This window comes from Sceloporus occidentalis, unplaced genomic scaffold, assembly GCF_023333645.1.
Source record: "Sceloporus occidentalis isolate IW3139 unplaced genomic scaffold, rSceOcc1.0.p SCAF_21, whole genome shotgun sequence".
In the NCBI taxonomy this organism is placed as follows: Eukaryota; Metazoa; Chordata; class Lepidosauria; order Squamata; family Phrynosomatidae; genus Sceloporus; species Sceloporus occidentalis.
In genome coordinates, this window is record NW_028317001.1 from 6,425,384 (window position 1) to 6,449,219 (window position 23,836).

A 23,836-nucleotide genomic window follows, 5' to 3' on the forward strand; every position below is an offset into this window, starting at 1 on the left:
AGTTGCCAGCATGAGCTTTCCTAGACTTAAGCGTACTTCCTCATATGCATGGGAATTGTAGTTTATTGTGGCACCAGAGCTCTTTCTCAGAAAACTACAATTCCCAGGGTTCCCTAGCACTGAGCCAGGGCAGTTAAAGCAGTCTCAAACTGGATTATTTCTGCAGTATGGATTGGATCTTGAGCATTTATAATAACAAAGGTCCAAAACACACTGCAGAAATAATCCAGTTTGAGACCGCTTTAACTGCCTTGGCTCTGTGCTAGGGAATCCTGGGAATTGTAGTTTGTTGTGGCACCAGACCTCTTTCTGATAGAGAAGGCTCAATGTCTCACAAAACTACAATTCCCAGGGCTCCCTAGCACTGAGCCAGGGCAGCTAAAGGGGTGTCAAACTGGATTATTTATGCAGTGTGGTTGCAGCCGAATACGTTTCTATTTGGCATAAATCTTCCTGGCCCCCCTTCATGTCCAAATAAGTATCTTAAAGGTATTAGAAGGACTGAAAGATTCTTTGTTTGGTCCAATGGTAATTTTGAGAGTTGAAATAAGTTACAATTATTTTTATTCAATTAGGGTTACGTTTATTTGCAAAAGATCCGCCATATTAATAAATATATAAATACATCCATTTATTATTATGATTATTATTATTAACATTACGGGAACGTTACAGGGATTTTGACTGAATATTCCGTGTAATATTTGGGGGGGGGGGGATTCCGTGGATTTTGGTAAAACATGCCGGGAAATATTTTCGAGGATTGTTAGCAACACTGGTCCTGCCCTCTGAACCGAGGACTACAACTCCCACATCTTCTTTCTTTCTATCTTTCTTTCTTTCTTCCGAGCTGCCTTGTGTTAGTGGTGTTACTGCTCTTGTTGTCGTTGTGTGCCTTGAAGTTGTTTCTGACTTATGGCGACTGTAAGGGAAGCCCTTCGCAGGCTTTTCTTGGCAAGATTTGTCCAAAAGTGGTTTTGCAAGTGCCTCCCTCTGAGGCTGAGAGAGTGTGACTTGCCTAAGGTCACTCAGTGGGTTTCCGTGGCCAAGAGTGCAGTCGAACCCTGGTCTCCAGGGTCATAGTCCAATGCTCCAGCCACTAAACCACGCTGTCTCTTTCTTGAGGCTTTGTGGGTTTTTGTGGTGTCATTGCCGACTTCTGGGGAGCCTCTCCTGGGGTTTTCTTGGCAAGAGTTGTTCAGAGGAGGTTTGCCATTGCCTTCCCTGAGGCTGAGAGAGTGTGACTTCTTGCCCAAGAGACCCAGCTGGTTTCATGGAGGATTGGGGCACTTGACTTGGTGTCAAGAGTAAACTCCAGAGAATCAGATCCAACAAAAGTGTCAAAGGGTTAAAAGCAATGAGAATATGTGTGTTTGACTAATGCTATACACTGTCTTTCTGAAATTGGACCGACTGGAAGATGTTATTGCCTGGTGATGGTAAGAATATTAATATTTTGGTAACTGCTAGACAGGTTTGTTTTGTTCTGAGTTTAGAGTGTCATATAAACATAGTTAATAGTTGATAGTATCATGCAATATGAATATTGATGAAACATCAAAAGGGGGGAATGTGGTGGAAATATTCCTTGTTGAAATAAAAAGCTATAGAAAGATGGAGTCACCTTTGTCAGCCAGAGAGATGGTTTTTGAAATAAAGGCTTGGAGTTTAGAAAAACTAGAGCAAAGGAATAAGGAGTGCATCTTGACCTGGATGGAAGCTGGCACCAGTAAAAAGACATAACATAAACTACTGAGATAAGGACACATAGTTGACATTCAGGAGCAAGGTTAGGAGGAAAGCCACTGAATTCCTACAGGAGGGGGTAAGGAGTGATGATGCAGTTTTAATGTATGCATGTATTTCTGTTCTGATTGTAAGAATTCTGTATGTTTAAATTGTAATTAGCCAATCAGGTGTATAGAAGAAGCTTCTTTGTCTTGAATAATATAAAAAGAGCCATTTTGTCTTGTTCGGGGTCTCAGCTTTTGGAACTTGAATTCCACTGAGTTCATTGTTTTCCTTTGTCGACAACTGGAAATAAACTTATGGATTTTCAATTACTAGGTCCTTTTGCCAATCCTATTGCTCTGCCAATCCTAGAAATTTAAGTTTCCTGAAATTTCTGTTACAGACCCTGGCCTCCAGAGTTGTAACCCAAAACTCAAACCACTGCACCACACTGCCTCCCATTCCCATGTACAACCTGAGAAATAAGTGCAGACTTTTTTCTGTTCTTCATGTGTGTCTTCAAGTCGTTTCCAACTTGGTGGCGACCCTAAGGCAAACTTATCATGGGGTTTCCTTGGCAGGTTTCTTCAGAGAGGGGTTGCCATTGCCATCCTCTGAGGCTGAGAGTGTGTGACTTGCCAAGGGTCAACTAAGTCCAAAACACACTGCAGCAATAATCCAATCTGAGACTGCTTTAACTGCCCTGGCTCAGTGCTAAGGAATTCTGGGAAATGTAGTTTTGTGAGACATCGAGCCTTCTCTGTCAGAGAGCTCTGGTGCCACATTAAACTCCAGTTCCCAGGATTCCCTAGCACTGGGACAGAGCAGTTAAAGCCCTCTCAAAATGGACTATTGCTGCCGTGTGTTTTGGACCTTTCTTGGCTGCAGACTGTCCATAGCCTGCAATGCATCTCCTAATTCTGTTGGCAGTCTCTCCCTCCCAACACTTTCTCATTTCCCCCCAAAACCAGCACAAAGCTGGCAGATGGAAAGAGGTTTTAAAGCAGCATTTAAATATGCATTATTTGTTTTTAAAAGACTAAATGTCCCAAATGCTATTATCAGTTTTGTAGCTATTATTACAGAAAGACGTAGAGTGCAAACTCCTCAAGTACCTTTGTTTTCTGGAGTGAGATGGACTTTTCCAACTGACTCACTGTGATGATCTCCGGTGGTCCAAGCAGCCAAACTGCGGCCCTGTAATAATAATAATAATAATAATAATAATAATAATAATAATATTTTTATACCCCTCTCTCTTCAGCCAAAAGGCTTTCAGAGTGGATTACAAATTGTTATTTAGACTTTTAGACATTATGGCTCTTAGCACAGCAGACCCTTAAAGTCCTTAAATCCTGCTACCATCATCCAGTGAATTATAAAAGGACTTCCCTTAACCTACACTGGGACCAGTTAAGGAACCTTATTTCTACTTCTTTACTGATCTTCCCAAGCATCAACCGAGCCAAAACACGTGTAAAAGGAGCTTCGAGTAGTAGATACCCCAAGGAGGTATTCATTATAGATAACAAAATTTAAGTATAATATAATCCTACAAGATATTAAGAATTCAATTCATATAAGCTATTAAATAAACCTAAGCGTCCAATTCTGAGACTAACTTCCACGATCCGCTCTTTAACTCTCTCTCTCTCGATCTCCAACCGACACAATTCCCCCAACTGTCTCTTGGTCTCTCAGGCCTTATATCTCTTTCTCACGGAAGCTTCCAGAAGAACCTTCATCTTGCTCTCTGATTGGTCAAGAGAGCCTTCCGTAGCAGTGATGTCATTCTGCATTTGCATAGACCTCCCTTTACTGCCCGAAGAAGACCTCCATTGACTGGAGCCCAGTCATTACACAAAGACTTCAAGGGTTTCTGCCTAATGCCGACTAAACCACTTCTAAACTGCATCCAAACCGCTCCTAGTCTCCTGGACACTCAGAAATGCCTCACGAACAAAGCCGTAAGCGGCATACCATAAGTGGAGAGACAAGACGCGCCGCTTAAGGAAACCTAGAGCATCCGGCAACAACGCCGTCTTTTTGCCTGGAGCCATTGCAGGGGAATTTCCATCCTTGGAGCCAAATGGGGCATTTTAAAAATTAATTATAAATTAATGAAGAACGAAGGAAGGAAAGAGAGATCAGAAACACCCCCCCTTTAGGGTCTCCTTTCCTTTTGGGGGCAGGGTGTTATTGGGGGGAAACCAAACCAAGTTGGGGGGGACTAGGTCCAAATAGGTTTATTGGTCACCAAGTGAACATGAAGCATGTAATGGCAAGGTAATGTTATGTAATGAGAAGAAACGGTGTATGTACAAAGAGCAATTATAATACTGTACACAAATCAACTTCAATTGATCTAGTCTGAATAACATACTGATGCCATGCAGAAGAACATCTAAACAATGATAATGTAAGTGCTAACTTAAGTTTATTACTATGAATCACCTACTAATCTAGGTAATACAGAATAATATCTACAAAAATAATATAAACAAGGGCAGTTGTGAGTACAGGTACACAAAGGCTTCAATAGAATGACAATACACATCGATAAGAATGGACTACAACAAAAAAAACGAAAGGAACAATTACAAGACACAAACTGCCTCCAATATCTCTGCTCTAGGTGACCTGCTAAAATAGATAGACTGAAACAAAATAAGTGTTATTATCTCTGTCTTTGGGAATTGATGGAGGACGTTTCAAGACCAAAGGCCTTCCTCAGCCACAATGGAGCAGACTGTCATCTTAGATTCTCTAGTTCTTCCTCCTTCAAAAAATGTGCCAGAGATGTCTTTTGCAACCGATCTTCCTCTACTTTCCTGCATGAAACCTGTCCTGGTTTTGGGATCTTCTGGGGAGGCCCTGGTTGCTGTCCCACGGACTTCTCAGGTGCATTTGGGGGGAAGGCAGGAGAGGGCTGCTCTCAGGATTTGGGACCCCTTCTTATTCTTGCCATTTTTATTAATCCCTCCCCTTTTCAATGTAAATCCTTTGTACATATTTCCCCAGATATTACCATTTCTTTCCTACAATACATAGTAATCTTCATTACAATTTTGGAGTTTATAATCTTCTTATTTCCCTCCATCTGTGAGGCCTGCAAAGGGTAGGGGCTTCCTTTCCTGGGGAGGGCATGATCCAGATCTTCCCTGTCTATGGGGTTTGCAGAAGAAGGCTCCAGGACAGAGGGGACGGTGGCCCAATATAGGGACTCTAACGTTTTCCCCAAATGAGCACATTCTCCGTCTCTCTGTCCAGAGGCAGAGCCCCCTTTCCCAAAATGGCTGCTGAGGGATTCCTATCCAAATGCCCCCAGAAAACTGTTGTTTCCAATGCTATTGAAACCTATGCTGTCTGATGCTTTTTATTTGTCACAAAAGTCTTTTGACTGGGAGCCTCCCCTCTTCTGAACCCCATCCCAGCCCCCCAGAGATGAAGAGGGTGCCCCATTGGAAGACCAAAGAAAGGGGCTTGCCAGCCCTCATCTCCCCCCAAATGAAGAGGAAGGGAGGAGGGTCTCTCCTCTGCTCTACTTTCCAGGAGGGAGGGGCTCCTCAAAGCCCCCGTTTCCTCTAAATGACCCTGCCCCCCCCCATGGCCATGCCTCTCCTCAAGGGCCCCCTGCCCCCTTTTCTCATACATTTCCATACACTTTCTTCCTTTGAGGAGACTTGGAGGATGTGTTTGCCTCTGTTCTTCTTATGGCTGGGAGCTGAGTTGAGGACTGAGAAGAGAAGGAAGTGTGTTTTGTGCAAATTCAGAGCTTCTGTGCATCAAAGAGTCCAATGTGTTGAAACAACAAATAACTTTATTGAGAACGCATAATCATAAATCCAGCATTTAAGCCAGAACTCCCTCCCCAAGACAAAGAAAACACTGAAACCCCAAAACTTAAAATCCCACCTTCTTCCAAACCTAGCCTCCACCTCCAATCCCCAGAGGCTATGCCCCACAGTTAACCAGGCCCCCTTTGCCATTCTCAGAAACTAGCTCCTTTCTATTAATACCAGCCAACAACTTTCTCCAGCCAACATCGCACACATTGCAAATGCTATCGACATATTCCACAAATCATAATCCCCAGCCAAGTTTATAATCCAAAGCAATTATCTATATTACAGTGCGCCTGTGTCATGTGCAGCTTTCATTATATGGTGAAAGCCACATGGGGGCACAAGGGGTGGTGCGTCCCATTCGGATGATGGGGGCATGGGCCCATGGTGCATGGGCGCTGCCGCACTACCACATGCACGAGCTGCATTCACTTGAAAAGGACTTGAGCATGTGCGGTATTTTGCTTACATGGGGGGGTCTGGAACGGATCTCCCACCTAAGCCAAGGGTAGAATGTTAGGGCAATTAAAATCTAAACTTAACAAAATATACCTTTAAAACATAAACAGACATATGCACAGATAAACCACAGACATATGGACAGACAAAGCTTACAAACAAAATTATAAGGGCCTTTTCATCACTGGATTGAAAATTGTCTGTAATCCTTCTTGAAAAAAATATTAGTTCACTGCTGGAATTTGTTTGGCTTCTCTCCTGTGTGGACTCTCTGATGTCTCTCTAGGACTGACTTTGAAGAAAAACATTTCCCACAATGCTGGCATTTGTATGGCTTCTCTCCTGTGTGGATTCTCTGATGTGTCACTAGGTTTGACTTCAAAGAAAAACACTTCCCACAGTGCTGGCATTTGTATGGCTTCTCTCCTGTGTGGATCCTGTGATGTTCCAAAAGGTTTGACTTCCGAGAAAAACATTTCCCACAATGCTGGCATTTGTATGGCTTCTCTTCTGTGTGGACTCTCTGATGTGTCACTAGATGTGACTTCCAAGAAAAACCTTTCCCACAATGCTGGCATTTGTGTGGCTTCACTCCTGTGTGGATTCTCTCATGATTAAAATGTTTTTCTGTAAAGAAGGACAATGACAGATAAGACTGAAAATCAGACTTAAGAAAGGAGGATGTTACCCCATGATTTAGCCCTTATTAATCCCTCCTTATTAGCGATTAAATTAAGAAAGATTCTATGAGTAACCCAAGCATGACCCTGCTGCTTATGCCCCTAAATCCATTGGATGGTGGTATCCTTACTCATAGCAGCTAGCAAAGAATGGGGACTGCCTTGAGGAAATCAGTGGAAGCAGGTAGTCAAAAGACTGTTGAAAAAAATATTCCATTAAACATGTGTAAAAATACTTTGACTGACAGGTGGCATCATATCCTGCGAGACTCCCATAGAGTGCTGAGTCAAAGCCCAAGGCATGATTGAAGCTAACTGCAGAGGATGCTTCATGCTGTGTAGCAGCACCATGAGATGACTCACAACCAATACAGTTTATAGCTCATATGGGGATTGGTGTGGATTGAATTGGAGTTGTGTGTACAAGAAAAGGTGAAGTTGATGGAGAGCTTGCAATTATTTGTATTATTTTGCAGCTCAAGATAGAGAATCTCCAAGGATTTCAATGAAATCAACTGTATTTGTAACTTATTTTTAGTGTGAAAAGAGGTCAGTGCATTGCCAATATCTATATATCTGGATATTTAGTTCCGTACTCTGCTATGTTATTTTTGAGCTACATCCGGGAGCGTCACCCTCAGATTGTAGTGTACATTGTCTTGTGAATGTGATCGAAATTTAGAGCCAACAAGGACCTGAGAGGCGGTGTGCTAATCACTTTTGTTTGAGGCATTTGCATCAAACACCCATTGTATTCAATTTGTTTCACACCATTCTTTCCATATACAAGAAATATTCTAAAGTGATAGAAACCTTTCTGAACCCTCAGTTTCTGCCCCCAAGCACCAATTTCCGTCTAAATATCAGCCCTGACTTGCTGTTCTTTGGTGTCAGTCCAGTTACAGACAGACACTCTGTTTTCATAGCTAAGCACCTCAATGCACTCTCCAACCCCAATTGTCTCAGGAACTACTGACCTCTCCCATTCCAAATCCTCAACAATTGGAATAAAGATTTGGATAGATAGCCTTTATCAAAGCCTTACATCTATTCACCAATCCCACCTTTGTTACCTAGTTCTTGCGTGTGTGCGTGAACACTTATATGCTTGTGTCTGAGTGTTTTGCTTTCCCCCTAAATAAAACACAAAAAGATATTTCAAATCCCTCTAAAGTTCTGTTTCATTCAGGAACTGCTATAGCTGGGCTGAATACAGAGGTCACTACTGCCCCAGTAAAACTATTTTGTTATATTGAGCTAAGTACCAAATTCCCCTAAAAGCATAGCACTTGTGGGACACCAGCATTTTGGGTAACAAAGGACCTCTTGAATCAACCATGGAGCTAAGCAACTCAGGTAAGAAAAGAAACATTAGACAAAAGAAAGTTTTGTGTCCCCCTTTCCTCCCTTCATAGATATTACTCATAATTGCTAAATGGAACCCCTAAATATGTCTGAAAACAAGGATATGAGCTGGTTCTCAGAGGTTCACTCAATCCAGTTCTTAAAATCTGTCAGGTTGGTGGCTGCCTCCCAATCCCCAAGGCCTCTCTCCTGGCCCTTCCCAGAGGTCCCTTCCTCTCCGCACAGAGCTAGGCGATCCTGGCTTTGCTCCTGCCTTCCCCTCCTGGCTCCCAGAGGCTTGATCCCCTTCCCTTTCTCCCTTCGCTCTCCAACCTTCCTTCTTGTCTATCTGAACTGCTTCACCATTTCACCATTTCACCATCAGCATCTCTTTCCTGCCTTTCTGTTTTTCACATTGCCTCATCTCTCTATCACAGATACACACCCACAGAGTTGTTATGACAATTAAATTACGTGTGAAAGGGAACTAGGAATGGTAGTAGAGCACAAGATGAACATGTGTCAACAGTGTGATGCAGCAGCTAAAAAGGCCAAAGTGATCCTAGGCTGTATCAATAGGAGTATAATGTCAAGATCAAGGGAAGTAATAGTGCCACTCTATTCTGTTTTGGTCGGGGCTCACTTGCAATAATCCTGTGTTCAGTTCTGGGCAACACAATTCAAACAGATGTTGAGAAGCTGGAGCATGTCCAGAGGAAGGAAACCAAAATGGTGAACGATATGGAAACCATTCTCTCTGAGGAATGACTTAGGGAGCTGGGCATGTTTAGCTTGGAGAAGAGAAGGTTAAGTGTGGATCTGACAGCCCTGTTCAAATATTTGAAGAGATGTCATATTCTGGATGGAGCAGGCTTGCTTTCTGCTACTCAGTCTTCACAGGGAGGGCAATGGATTCAGGTTCCTTACCCACAGAGGCCACATTCTCATAATTCTCCATCATCACATAACTGTACAAAAGTTGCTGCTTCTTCGTCAACAGTTTCCATTCCTCCTTGGTGAAATATACAGCCACATCCGCAAAGGTCACCTGCAACAGAAAATAGCCCTCATCCAGAGAGTGACTAAACAAAAGGGGAGGAAAGCACATAGTGCATTGCAAAAATTATTTCAACACTTCAGAATTCAGTCCAGGAAATAAACTTTAAATTCTGCAAGCAAGCAAAAAGCTACAGCCTTTGACATCCAGTTTGTCTTGAATCCTTTCAGTATAATACACAATACAATAAAGAATATAATTTAGGCCATGTCTGATATATTATTGATTGATTAGGACACTGACTCTCCCAACATGTATAGAACATTTAGTCACCAATGAATTATAGTACATTTAGCCATATCTCACCTAATTTCAGAGGCAAATTTCATTTTTAAAAAGATGTTCTGGGGAGTACTCTGGGCTTGAGGGCCACTGGGCCCACCCTCAGTTTAGGTCCAGAGATATTCCTCAATATCCCCCAGCATTTCACAAATTGGGAAAGACACATGTGGACAAGTAACACCAGAAGGGAATCAAGATGGCCAAATTTGTTAATGCTAAAGATCACACAAGCGAGGAAGGGTCCAGATGTTTGCTTTTGCCTCTGATTGCTGGCAAGGGCAAGACCCTGCCCCCCTATCTCCCCCCCTCTCCCCTCTTTTGAGTGGATAGGATGCACACTCTTTTGAACATGAAATACATTTTGAAGCAACTGAACTGACCTGAGGAGAAGGGGGAAAGTGGGAGGGGGAGAGTGAAATAGGACATTTTCAAAGCCCCAGAAAAGATGAGGTGATAGAGGATTAACCAGGACTCTCTCTGCCAAAATGGGAGAGTATGTTCTCTGACTGCTTTCATGAGCCGGCCCAGACACAGATGAAACTAATAGTCAGCATGGCAACTTACCAAAGAGTTGTTGTATCTTGGAAACCTCTTTCTGTTGGAGACCAACTCCCTCCGCTTGGCCTCTGTGTCGGCCATCAGGTGGGCAAGGAGTCCTGGTGGCCCTGTACTTGGTCACATCCAGCAAGAGAGGCCCCAAAGCCGTGTCCAATGAGGCCGAGATGAAGTTCTGAGAAAAGGGACCAGGGTCAGGATTTGCTTGGCAAGAAACCCTGCATCACTCAAAGACACAGAGAACAGTATCCTGCTGGTGACATACGCAGGTGACCAGAGCTGTGTAATAAGAAAACCCTCTCAGGAAATATACACAAAAGACCCACAAAGAGACACACTTCCTTCCTTTTGGCCCAAGGAGCCTGGCCTCCTTCTGACTCTGGAGCCTCAGGAGAGAAAGAGAAGCCTCTGTTCAACTGAGGAACCAGAGAAGGTTCTGGAACAATCTTCCCAACAGTCACAAGCAGCACAAAATGGCCACCCGAACACAAAATGGCTCCCTCTGCCTCAGCGCTTGGCAGTTGGCAGTTTGAGGCCTTCAGGGAACCCAAAATGGAGGATGAAAGGGCCCCAAAGTCAAAATGAACCCCAAACAGGATTTCCAAACCTTAACAACACTAAAATGCCAAACCAAAAGTCTGTTTGGGGAGTCACAGTCTCCCTCCTTCAGAGAGAGTGGCCCATGCCCGGAAGGCCTGCTGGGCCTCCTTCCTCCCCTCCGTGGGGGCAGTGGCCAAAGCAAAGCAGCAGCAGCAGCAGCAGCAGTAGACCCAAGCCAGGCCCAGCCAGCCCTCAGCACAGCAGTGAAGCCCACCACTTCCAGGCCTTGTCCCTCTCTTCTCCCCTCCTTCCTTCCCTCCTTGTCTCTATCTCTCTCTGTCCCTTTCTCACTCTCTGCTCCTCACTTTCTCTTCTGCGCACAGAGCTAAATAGAGAGGCAGAAGCTCCTCCCCTTCTTCAGTCTGGCCAATGGGGTCAGAGGAGCTGGAAGACCCCGCCCCCTGCCCCACCCTCACAGGCTCCTCCTGCAGTTAATATGGAACAAGGCAGGAGGGACTGAAGGGCCCTAGAGCCCCAGCCACACGGACGCTGGCCAAAGGCACACGTTCCCAGAGCCTAAGACCCATGAAATGCAGGGCAGGACCCCTCCTCTTTCTGGCCATGTGGATGCTGGGAGATCCAGTCAAGCAAATACACTGTAAATCCCATTGGCAAGAGAAAAGGCTACTACTGCCTTTCAGATCCAGTTTGCCCCAAATCTTTTATGAGGCCAGAAACCCCTTTGTTAGGAAATGAACCCCAAATATCTCAGGAAGGCCCTATATCTCCCAAGGCCCCTTCCCTCCACGGCCTCCTTCCTCTCTTCCCCTCAGTCTCTCTCTCTCCCCTGAAGGCTTCAAATGTCAACTGCCAAGTGCTGAGGAACAGGAGGCCATTTTGTGTTCTGGCAGCCATTTTTTGTGCTGCTTGTGACTGTGAGGAATAATGTTCCAGAACCTTCTCTGAGCCTCAGTTGAACAGAGGCTTCTCTTTCTCTCCTAAGGCTCCAGAGTCAGAAGGAGGCAGGGCTCCTTGGGCCAAAAGGAAGGAAGTGTGTCTCTTTGTGTGTCTTTTGTGTCTAGGGTTGCCATAGTGCCGGACCTCCAAACCGGGAAAAATGTAGACAAATTTTTCAAATGTAGGGCACACAAAATGTGTCCTACATTTGAAAATTTTGTCCTACATTTCCCCTCGCGATTGCGGCAGGGAGCGGAGGCCAAGCGGTGAGGGAAAGCCTCCACTTAAGGAGGCTTTCCCTCCCCACCTGGGCCCCGGGCCTCGCCGCAATCGGAGGCCAGGATCAGGGCCTCGCCTCCTTCTTGGCTCCCGCAGGGACCAGGAAGGAGGCGAGCAGGCCGCCGGCGATGGCCGGGGCCTCACCTCGCTCCTGGCCCCCGTGGAGACCAGGGAGGAGGCGAGGAGACCGCTGGCCATCGCCGGGGCCTCACCTCGTTCCTGGCCCCCGCAGGGACCAGGAAGAAGGCAAGCAGGCCGCCGGCAATCACCGGGGCCTCGCCGCCTTCTTGGCCCCCGCGGAGACCAGGAAGGAGTCGAGCAGGCCGCCGGCGATCACCGAGGCCTCGCCTCCTTCTTGGCCCCCGCGGAGACCAGGAAGGAGTCGAGCAGGCCGCCGGCGATCACCGAGGCCTCGCCTCCTTCTTGGCCCCCGCGGAGACCAGGAAGGAGTCGAGCAGGCCGCCGGCGATCACCGAGGCCTCGCCTCCTTCTTGGCCCCCGCGGAGACCAGGAAGGAGTCGAGCAGGCCGCCGGCGATCACCGAGGCCTCGCCTCCTTCTTGGCCCCCGCGGAGACCAGGAAAGAGTCGAGCAGGCCGCCGGCGATCACCGAGGCCTCGCCTCCTTCTTGGCCCCCGCGGAGACCAGGAAGGAGGTGAGCAGGCCGCCGGCGATCACCGAGGCCTCGCCTCCTTCTTGGCCCCCGCGGAGACCAGGAAGGAGGTGAGCAGGCCGCCGGCGATCACCGAGGCCTCGCCTCCTTCTTGGCCCCCGCGGAGACCAGGAAGGAGTCGAGCAGGCCGCCGGCGATCACCGAGGCCTCGCCTCCTTCTTGGCCCCCGCGGAGACCAGGAAGGAGGTGAGCAGGCCGCCGGCGATCACCGGGGCCTCGCCTCCTTCTTGGCCCCCGCGGAGACCAGGAAGGAGTCGAGCAGGCCGCTGGCGATCACCGAGGCCTCGCCTCCTTCTTGGCCCCCGCGGAGACCAGGAAGGAGTCGAGCAGGCCGCCGGCGATCACCGGGGCGTCGCCTCCTTCTTGGCCCCCGCAGAGACCAGGAAGGAGGCGAGGAGGCTGCAGGGAGGCGGGGAGGTTGGCGCAGCTGCGCCCAAGAGGCGCCGCCTCCCTGCAGCCTCCTCCGCCCCAGGCCTCGCTGCCCTCCTTTTCCTCCGTGCGGCCATGCGCGGTGGAGAAGGAGGAGGGCAGCGAGGCCCCGAGGGTTGCCTAGCAACCCTGCTGCAACTGGGCTTTTCCCGGTTTTTGGCTGCACCCGTGACGTGACCGGGCAGGTGCCGCCAAAACCGGGAAAAACCCGGTTGCAGCCGGGTTATGGCAACCCTATTTGTGTCTCTTTTCTGAGAGGGTTTGCTTATTACACAGCTCTACTCTTTCTGGGGAATATGGGTTTTAAAAGGGATCAGAAATAGGGAGGATAGTTTTAATATAAGCCTTATTATCATTATTCTTCACAAACATTGGGCTTTGGCTTCTAAGAGGAGGATAGTCCCCCAAACAAGGCCAAAAGTAGCTCTTTTGGGAGTTTTTAAAAGTCTCCTCAGTTTTCTCATTAAGAGATTTTTATGGATGAAGGAAGTTGACAGACCAGACCATCTCATATTACCAAGAATGAAACAAACAAATATAGAAACAAATAACAAAAAATAAGGATTAGACAGAAAAAGCAAAGTGCTTATTTTTTGAAAAGTGAAACCATTATTAAGAGGGTAAAGCCAGACTTGGGTGCTTGTACCCTTTTACAACCAACTCAGGCTGTATCTGCACTGCACATAAATGACCCCCATTGCATCCCAGTCTTCCGAGTGGCTTCACTACAAAAAAGGAGGGCTGGACATTGACCTTCCCAAGGTCTCCTTTCCTCCAGTTTCTTCCTCGAGTGTGGTTTCTCCTCGCTTCCTTCCTTTGGAGGCTATCTTGGTTCTTTGCACATCTGCAGAAAGTGCAAATGGAGGTGCTTTACATGTGCTTTACACACTTATGCACTCTTCTGTGAAGCACCAAAAGTAGAATTCAATGGCTCTCAGAGCAAATCAAGCCTCAGCCTTTCCTAGAAAATAAAATAAACCAACAGGGATATAAATGATTAATCCTATGATTGTTCCTATTATTAGTCCCTTGCCTCCAAAACCTCAGAGAGAGAGAGAGAGAGAGAGAGAGAGTCTTGTGAAGCTCAAAGGCTGACAGAATCCACAGGGATTTACTTTCCTTCGTTTATGTGTTATGTATTTTTTTGTAATTTTGTAAACCGCTTTGATCTTATTGGAAAGGCGGTATATAAATATATTATTATTATTATTATTATTATTATTATTATTATTATTATTCCTAACTAGCCAACAGTCAAACCCACCAGCCTTCTAGAACCCTATTTAGAATCCAAGCCAACCGCCAGCCTCTCCCAGAATTCCATGCTCTCCCCTCCCAGCAGACCCCCCCGCCCCCAGAGACCAGGAGATGGAGCAATGGGTGCAAACCCCAGAAAAGAGATCCTTCCCCCAAGATTTTCCCCCTTTCCCCTTCTTCCCATTTCACGTCCCTTCCAGGTCTATCTGCTTCCACTTTCCAGAGGTAGAGCTGAGTTGGTTTTCTTTTTCAGGGAGGCACTGGACACCTCAGCTATAGCCTCTGCAATCATGCAGGCATCCAAGCCAGCTCTTATCTGAGATATTGTATCTGCAAAATGGTCATTTAAAATGTCACAGTGAGCTGTGGAAGGCTTTTATAATGGGTTCCTGGGGGAAGATGCCTGAATCAGGTCCCAGATGTCCCCCCTCAGTCCCTTTATGTTTCCCTTTGCTTGGCAATTTCACTCCTTCCTTCTTTCCTTCTCCTCCTTTAACCAACATCCCATAACCGATGGGACAAACAACCTTTCTGGGGCCGTGGGTCTCTCTGTTGGTCCTCCTCTGCAAGGTTGTTGTAAAGTGAAAGGTATGTATGTGAGGGGGTGCTTAATCCAAATCCTGTAGGTTTCTAAACCTAGTTCCTAGGTTGCCGGGTGGTGTCCCTCTACCAGGAAGGAGCTTTGGGGTCCTTTTTCTGCCTCCTCTTGACTTAGGCCTAGATTTGGGTTCTTCTCCCCCCCCAGACAGAGCCCCCTCCCCCCAAGGAAAATTATTCTCCCCCCCTCTGAAAAATGTTGTTTCCAATGCTATCCCATGTGATACTCTGTATTTGACACAAATGCCTCTCCCAAAGACGCATCAGAAGCGAGGGTCTCTCCTCTGCCCCACTTTCCGGGAGGGAGGGGGCTCCTCACAGTCCTTTTTACCTTTGGATCCCCCTCCCCTCCATGGCCATGCCTCTCTCCAAGGGTATCCCCTGTCCTCTTTTGTCATAATAACCCCTGAAGTTCCTGGGACCCAAGAAATCCCCAGGAGGGCGCTGGGAAGGAGAGGGAGAGGAGGCCTGGCAGGCCCCCGGCCTTTCTTTGGAGGGAAAAGAGGGGCTTCCTTCCTTCTTATAACTCCCGATGGCCCCCCAGAAGACCCTCCAGCCATTCCTCTGAACAAACGAGGCCTTCCTCCACTTCCCTCTCTCAGAGCAGGCTGTGAAGGCAGCAATGGCTTCAGGGGCTGAGACTGTGCATAGATAGATGCCCCCAAAGGCCCCTCCTCAAGCATGTGCAGGGATTGCCAGGGCCTAAGCTGCTTATTACGCTGGTGGCCTTTGCAGGAAAGGAAGGTATGCTCTGGGGGTTCAGCGGCCTCCCCTTCTTTCCCTCCTTTCTTCCTTTGAGGAGACTGCAATGGAGCCCAAGGTGCAGAGCTGGACTCAGGAGGGAAAGGCAGGAAAGGAAGGCTCTGCTTTGGAAAGAAAGCTCTCTCTGTGTATCCTGTATGTTTGTGTGTGTATCTTTGCCTCTGTTGTTCCTACAGCTGGGAATGGAGGTGAGGACTGAGTAGAGAAGAAAGGGTCAGTTTGGGCAAATTCAGAACTTCTGTGCATCAAAGAGTCCAGTGTGTTGAAACAGCAAAGAACTTTATTGAGAACACATAGAAATTCAGTGTTTAAGCCAGAACTGCCCACTCCAATCCAAACAATACATTAAAACCCCAAAACCTAAAACTACACCCTCTTCCAAACCTAGCCCCCACCTCCAAATTCCCACAATCTATGCCCCACAGGTAACAAGGCCCCCTTTGCCATTCAAACAAACTAGCCCTTTCGGTTGATACCGTCCTCCAACTTTCTTCAGCCAACATCCCAAACATTGCAAAAGCTATCATTCCCATAACTATTCTAGACAACTGTAACAAATCCCAGCCCCCCATCTACCTAACCTATACCACAACCCATAATCCCCAGCCAAATTTACAACCCAAAGTAATTATCTATACAATTAGCAATTAAAATCTAAGCTTAACAAAATAGAACTTTAAAATATAGACAGACATATGGACAGTCAAATAAAATCATAAAGGCCTTTTCACCGCTGACAAAAATAATGTTATTTCACTGCTGATATTTGTATGGCTTCTCTTCTGTGTGGACTCTCTGATGTCTCACTAGGTGTGACTTCCAAGAAAAACATTTCTCACAATGCTGGCATTTGTATGGCTTCTCTCCTGTGTGGACTCTCTGATGTATCTCTAGGCTTGACCTCCGAGGAAAACATTTCCCACAATGCTGGCATTTGTATGGCTTTTCTCCTGTTTGGACTCTCTGATGTCTCACTAGGGTTGACTTCTGAGAAAAACATTTCCCACAATGCTGGCATTTGTATGGCTTCTCTCCTGTGTGGATTCTCTGATGTGTCACTAGATGTGATTTCAATGAAAAATATTTCCCACAATGCTGGCATTTGCATGGCTTCTCTCCTGTGTGGACTCTCTGATGTGTCACTAGCTGTGGCTTCCAAGAAAAACATTTCCCACAATGCTGGCATTTGTATGGCTTCTCTCCTGTGTGGACTCTCTGATGTATCTCTAGGCTTGACCTCCGAGGAAAACATTTCCCACAATGCTGGCATTTGTATGGCTTTTCTCCTGTTTGGACTCTCTGATGTCTCACTAGGGTTGACTTCTGAGAAAAACATTTCCCACAATGCTGGCATTTGTATGGCTTCTCTCCTGTGTGGATTCTCTGATGTGTCACTAGATGTGATTTCAATGAAAAATATTTCCCACAATGCTGGCATTTGCATGGCTTCTCTCCTGTGTGGACTCTCTGATGTGTCACTAGGCTTGACATCCAAGAAAAACATTTCCCACAATGCTGGCATTTGTATGGCTTCTCTCTTGTGTGGACTCTCTGATGTGTCACTAGATGTGATTTCAATGAAAAACATTTCCCACAATGCTGGCATTTGTATGGCTTCTCTCCTGTGTGGATTCTCTGATGTGTCACTAGATGTGATTTCAATGAAAAATATTTCCCACAATGCTGGCATTTGCATGGCTTCTCTCCTGTGTGGACTCTCTGATGTGTCACTAGATGTGATTTCAGTGAAAAACATTTCCCACACTGCTGGCATTTGTATGGCTTCTCTCCAGTGTGGACTCTCTGATGTCTCACTAGATGTGATTTCAGTGAAAAACATTTCCCACACTGCTGGCATTTGTATGGCTTCTCTCCTGTGTGGACTCTCTGATGTGTCACTAGATGTGATTTCAGTGAAAAACATTTCCCACACTGCTGGCATTTGTATGGCTTCTCTCCAGTGTGGACTCTCTGATGTCTCACTAGGTCTGAATTCAAAGAAAAATATTTCCCACAATGCTGGCATTTATGTGACATCTTTACTGTGTGGACTTTCTCTCGACTCAAATGTTCTTCTGTAAAGGACAAGGACAGATAAGACTGAAAATCTGAGTTAAGAGAGGAGGGTGTTACCCCATGATTTAGACCTCATGATTATTTGTAGCATAAACTTTTTGAAACAGTTGCAGAAACACCCAAGAAATATCTTGAAATAATTATGACACAGAATCAGGCTATTACATTTTTATACAACTTCCTTTTTGGAATTAATAGGATTTTCTATGGTGTTTTCTGCACTATATTTGGTTGACTGTTCTGTTTTATATGAATCTTTTAGGAGTTTGAAGTGGATGAGTGGGTTGCCACTATAAACAACCCTTGTGTAGCTTGTATTCTGCCCGAAATGTTATATAACTCAGCTTGGGAGGTACTCGATTAGGATACAACTTTCTAAGCGACCCTGCCAATGCTACTATTTTAAGTCTATATTTCTCAAAGTTATTTAGGACAATGTTTACCTGCCAGGTTTAGGATTTCATTTTATGAATTGATGTTTACTCTTATTGCTAGAACACAAATTACTTCTTGTGATGCTTTGTAATACCCATATTTTCTGGCGTATAAGATGACTGGGCATATAAGATGACCCCCAACTTTTCCAGTTAAAATATAGAGTTTGGGATATGCTCACCATATAAGACTACCCCTCTTCCAACGCACATCAAATAAATCTTTTTTAAAAAAACATCAAATTTGATTTCAATATGGTAATTTAAATTCAAATGCTTATGACATGCAGGTACTTATTAGGAAACCTTGTTGTATACAAAGCCTGCTTGGATTGGTCAGTTCTCCCTGCCTGCCCAGTGCTCCCTGTCTCCAAGACTATCAGAGCAGTAGCAGCTTTCATACGATCGCTGCATATGGTGGGGATGTGGCCCCAGCCGTTTTTGATCTCCCCCCACCATATGTGGTGACCGCAGATTCTCCAGTCCAGCTCGGAAGTTTCAGCACCTGCCCTATAAGATGATACCTGGCATGTAAGATGACCCCCAACTTTTGAGAAGATTTTTCCTGGGTTAAAAAGTAGTCTTATATGCCAGAAAATACAGTACTTGTATTTATTTTTGTGTCTCCCTTTCCTCCCTTCATAGATATTACTCATGACTGATCATAGAATCGTAGAGTTGGAAGAGACCACAAGAGCCATTCAGTCCAACCCCCTGCTATGCAGGAACTCTCAATCAAAGCATCCCTGAAAGATGGCAATCCAGCCTCTGTTTCAAGACCTCCAAGGAGGGAGACTCCACTACACTCTGAGGAAGGTGTGTGTTCCACTATCGAACAGCCCTTACTGTCAGGAAGTTGGTTTGATTCTGTAATTCTAAAGTGGAAACAAAGCACTCTGACAATGAGTTATGAAAGGGCCCTCAGTCTTCACAGGAAGGGCAATGGATTCAGGTTCCTTACCCACAGAGGCCACATTCTCGTAATTCTCCATCATTACAGAACTGTACATAAGTTTCTGCTTCTTCGTCAATAGTGTCCATTCTTCCTCGGTGAAATATACCGCCACATCCGCAAAGGTCACCTGCAATAGAAAATAGCCTTCATCCAGACATTGACTAAGCAAAAGGGGAGGAAAGCACATGGCGCATTGCAAATATTATTTCAACACTTCAGAATTCAGTCCAGGAAATAAACTTTAAATTCTGCAAGCAAGAAAAAGCTACAGCCTTTGAGATCCAGTTTGTCTTGAATCCTGTCAATATAATATACAATATAATAAACAATATAATTTAGGCCATTTCTGGAATATTATTGATTGATTAGGATACTAACTATCCCAACATTGTATAGTACATTTAGTCACCAATGAATCATTTAGCCATATCTCATCTAATTTCAGAGGCAAATTTCATTTTTAAAAACAGTTCTGGGGAGTACTCTGGGCTTGAGGGCCACTGGGCCCACCCTCAGTTTAGGTCCAGAGATATTCTTCAGTATCCCCCAGCATTTCACAGATGGGGAAAGCAAGACACATGTGGACAAGCAACACCAGAAGGGGGTCAAGATGGCCAAAGTTGTTAATGATAAAGATCACACAAGCGAGGAAGGGTACAACATTTTGCTTTTGCCTCCAACTCCTGGCAAGGGCAAGACCCTGCCCCCTTTTCTCCTCCCCTCTTTTGAGTGGATGGGATGCACAGTCTTTTGAACTTGGAACACATTTTGCAGCAACTGAACGGCCCTGAGGAGAATGGGGAAAGTGGGAGGAGAAGAGAGAAATAGGACATTTTCAAAACCTGTGAAAAAATGAGGTGACAGAGGATTAACCAGGACTCTCTCTGCCAAACTGGAACAGTATGTTCTCCTCTCGCTTGCATGAGCTGGCCCAGACAAGGATGAAAATTAGAGTAAGGATGGTAACTTACCAAAGAGTTGTTGTACCTTGCAAACCGCTTTCTGTTGGAGCCCAACTCCCTCCGCTTGGCCTCTGTGTCGGCCATCAGGTGGGCAGGGGTCCTGGTGGTCTTGCACTTGGGTCACTTCCAGCAAAAGGTGCCCCAAAGGTGTGTCCAAGAGGGCCGAGATGAAGTCCTGAGAAAAGAGACCAGAGATTCAAAAAAGGACACAAATTGGATCTCCTATAAATAATTCATGCAAATAGATAGAGCTGGTTATAAAATAAAGACACGAGAAGATCCTAATGATCAGGGTTATGATCTTTCATGGTTCTTTTACAGACAATTAAGAGAGCTCTTCCTAATGGATAAAAAACAATACAGTATTGGCAAATCAGTCTCTGATCTAGAACAAGAAATAATGTTGAATAAAGATGCCTTGTTAGCAAGACTTTATAATTGTATTCTTAAAATCTGTACATAAGAGGAAGTTAATAAAGAAAATGTGATCAGATGGTCTCAAAACTTTGGTTTTGCAATTGAATTAGACCAGTGGGAATACACTTGGAAAACAGATTGAACTATACTTGCAGTCTAAACATCAAAGAGAGTTATTATAAAACATTTTTGATGGTATTTAACACCAGAGAGAATAAGAAAGATGTATAAGAATTGCAGTAATTTGTGTTGGAATTGTGAAAAGGAGCAGGGCTCAATCTATCAAATGTGGTGGAATTGTGGGAAAGCGATACAATTTTGGAAGTTGATTTATTATTAGTTTCCGGGCACAGTAGAAGGTGTGGATTATAACCTTTAAAGCCCTACATGGCTTGGGTCCAACCTATTTGAGGGATCGCCTGCTTCCATATAATCCGCCCCGCACTCTCAGGTCCTCTGGGAGGAATCTATTGCAGCCTTTAAAAACCAGACTAACTGCTACTTCCCAGAGGCCTTCTCTGCAATTGCTCCCAAATTATGGAACGGTCTGCCAGACGAGATCCGTCAAATGGCCAGCTTAGACAGGCCTTTCCTGAATAAAAGCGCCCGGTCACAGAATGACTGCCCCCCACATCATGTATCAGCCCACCGCTCTGTCCTTGTTATATTTTATTGTGTTTTTTAATTGTGTTTTTAATAGATATTTTAGTTGTACATGTTTAATCCTGTTTTAAGGGGGGGGGGGGAATTTGGGACAATTTTGTAAATGTGGATTTTAATATGTTGTGAGCCGCTTTGATTGTCTTGTAACAGAAAAGCGGGATATAAATAAAAGTTTTATTTATTTATTTATTATTTTGAAATTAAGAAAGTTGTAACTATACCTTTTAAATTCTCGCCTGAAATTCTTTGCTTAATATAATAGAACAATCCATAGGGAAAAAACATGGTTTAATATTATTTTATACGTTGTCATTTGCAAGAACAGTGTCTGCTCAGAGATGGAAAACTAAAGAAATGCCTTCAGAAGAAGATTGGATATTTAAGCTGCTGGACATGATAATAATAATAATAATAATAATAATAATATTTATTTGTATCCCACCTCTCTGAGAACAATTGGGGCGGCTAACAAAGTTAAAAATACAAAACATATAAAATCCCTGGTACCCTCCCCTCCTTAAAAAAGTATTAAATCCAAAGCAATATTTAAAAAACAGAAAAAACAACAAACAAACAAACAAAATGGACAAACTCTCAAGAGGAATTAGATAGGAGCCTCCTTCTCTCTGGAGCCTCAGGAGAGAAAGAGAGGCCTCTGTTCAACTGAGGCCTCAGAGAAGGTTCTGGAACATTATTCTCAACAGTCACAAGCAGCACAAAATGGCCGCCAAAAAACAAAATGGCTGCCTCTTCCTGAGCACTTGGCAGTTGGCAGTTTGAGGCCTTCAGGGAACCCAAAATGGAGGATGAAAGGGCCCCAAAGTCAGAAGGGTCCTGAAACAGGATTTCCAAACCTTAACAACACCTAAAATGCCAAAGCAAAAGAACATTCCCAGAGTTCCATAGCACTGAGCCATGGCCATTACAGTGGTGCAGGACAAGAATGCCCAGCGATGGTGGCACTAATGATGATTAAGGTCTGGCAGCAGATCTATCCTCAACCCCCCAGGCCTGATATCATCATCATCATCATCATCATCATCATCATCATCATCATCATCATCATCCTCTTTGCTACAGCATGAGAGCCACCATTAAAAGCATTGAAATCCCCTTTGGGTACCCCACTCTCCCACCTTCAGAGAGGACTGCTGGGCCTCCTTCCTCCCCTCCTTAATGGCAGTGGCCAAAGAAAAGCAGCAGCAGTAGACCCAAGCCAGGCCCAAGCAGACCTCAGGGCAGCAGTGAAGCCTAGTGGCTCCAGGCCTTGTCTCTCTGCTGCCCCTCCACTCCTCTCTCTCTCTCCTTCCTGTCTGTCTCCTTCTCCCTCTTAAACTCTACTCCTTTCTCCTCATTCTCTCTTCCGCGCACAGAAGTAAATAGAGAAGCAGAAGCTCCGCCTCTTTTTGAGGCTGGCCAATGGGGGCAGAGCATCTGGAAGACCCCGCCCTCTGCCCCAGACTCACATTTTGTGTTCTGGCAGCCATTTTGTTTTCTGGCAGCCATTTTGTGCTTCTTGTGACTGTGGGGAATAATGTTCCAGAACCTTCTCTGGTTCCTCAGTTGAACAGAGGCATCTCTTTCTCTCCTGAGGCTCCAGAGTCAGAAGGAGGCCAGGCTCCTTGGGCCAAAAGGAAGGAAGTGTGTCTCTTTTCTGAGAGGGTTTTCTTATTTTAGAGCTCTTCTCCTTCTGGGGAACATGGGTTTTAACAGAGATCAGAAATGGGGGGATAGTTTTAACACAAGCCTCATTGTTCTTTTTCATAAACATGGGCTTTGGCTTCTAAGAGGAGGATTGTCCCGCAAAAAAGGCCAAAAGTACCTCCTTTAGGAGGTTTTAAAAGTCTCCCCAGTTTTCTTATTAATAAATCTTTATGCATGAAGGAAGTTGACAAACCAGACCATCTCATATTACCAAGAATGAAACAAACAAACAACAACAAAAATAAAGATTAGACAGAAAAACAAAGTGCTTAGTTTTTGAAAGTAAAACCATAATTAAGGGGGTAAAAATGAGACTTGACTGCTTCAACCCTTTCACAACCAGCTCAGGCTGTATCTGCACTGCAGAAATATTCCCTTTCGAAACTGTGTTAACTCTCCTGGCTCCATCCTGTGGAATCCTGGGATTTGTAGTTTGTTGGGCAACAGAGATCCAGAGCCACCCAAAGGCAAGGCTCTCCAGGGCTCTCTTGGCCCTCCTTTGCTTGCGAATACTGACTATCTCAGGGAGTCTCTATAATAGAGCATCTGGAAAACCTTTAGGTATTGTTAAGGTTGGGAAATCCTGTTTGGGGTCACTTCTGACTTTAGGGACCTTACATCCTCCATTATGGGTTTCCTGAAGGCCTCAAACTGCCAACTGTCAACTGAAGCGCTAAGGTTGAGGTGGCCATTTTGTGTTCTGGCAGCCATTTTGTGGTCCAGCGGCCATTTTGAGACTGGCCCATTGTGACCTCAGTCTGATGCTCCTTACCTGAAGCATTGACAGTGTCCCATTGTGATCTCAGGCTGATGCTCCTTGCCTGAAGGACTGAGACTGTCCCATTATGATCTCAGGCTGATCCTCCTTTCCTGAAGGATTTAGATGGGACTATGGTCACTTCAGACTGGTGCTCCATACCTGAAGGATTAAGATGTGACTATTGTGGTGTCAGGCTGATGCTCCTTTCCTGAAGATTGAGACTGGCCCATTGTGATCTCAGCCTCAAGCTCCTTGCCTTAAAGATTTAGATAGGACTATTATGAGTTGAGGCTGGGGCTCTTTACCTGAAGGATTGCAACTGTCCCATTGTGACTTCAGTCTGATGCTCCAAACCTGAAGGATTAAGATGGGACTATTGTGATGTCCGGCTGATGCTCCTTTCCTGAAGATTGAGACTG

The 23,836-nt window shown here is 45.3% G+C and overlaps 3 protein-coding genes across 3 annotated transcripts in view; 1 reads left to right on the top strand and 2 right to left on the bottom strand.

Annotated features, from left to right (window-relative positions):
• The window catches only part of LOC149301496 (uncharacterized), a 303,670-nt gene that overhangs the window by 74,471 nt on the left and 205,363 nt on the right, over positions 1-23,836 (top strand). The window lies entirely within an intron of this gene.
• LOC149301497 (uncharacterized) lies at positions 5,385-10,637 on the bottom strand. Its single transcript, XM_089484077.1, has 3 exons — positions 9,963-10,637; positions 8,987-9,107; positions 5,385-6,662 (listed from the first exon to the last, which is right to left on the bottom strand). The coding sequence occupies exons 1-3, from the start codon at positions 10,035-10,037 to the stop codon at positions 6,265-6,267; spliced, it is 594 nt and encodes a 197-aa protein (XP_089340203.1). The 5' UTR covers positions 10,038-10,637; the 3' UTR covers positions 5,385-6,264.
• LOC149301498 (uncharacterized) lies at positions 15,709-19,199 on the bottom strand. The gene is made up of 2 exons (XM_089484045.1): positions 18,918-19,199; positions 15,709-17,521 (listed from the first exon to the last, which is right to left on the bottom strand). The coding sequence occupies exons 1-2, from the start codon at positions 19,096-19,098 to the stop codon at positions 16,200-16,202; spliced, it is 1,503 nt and encodes a 500-aa protein (XP_089340171.1). The 5' UTR covers positions 19,099-19,199; the 3' UTR covers positions 15,709-16,199.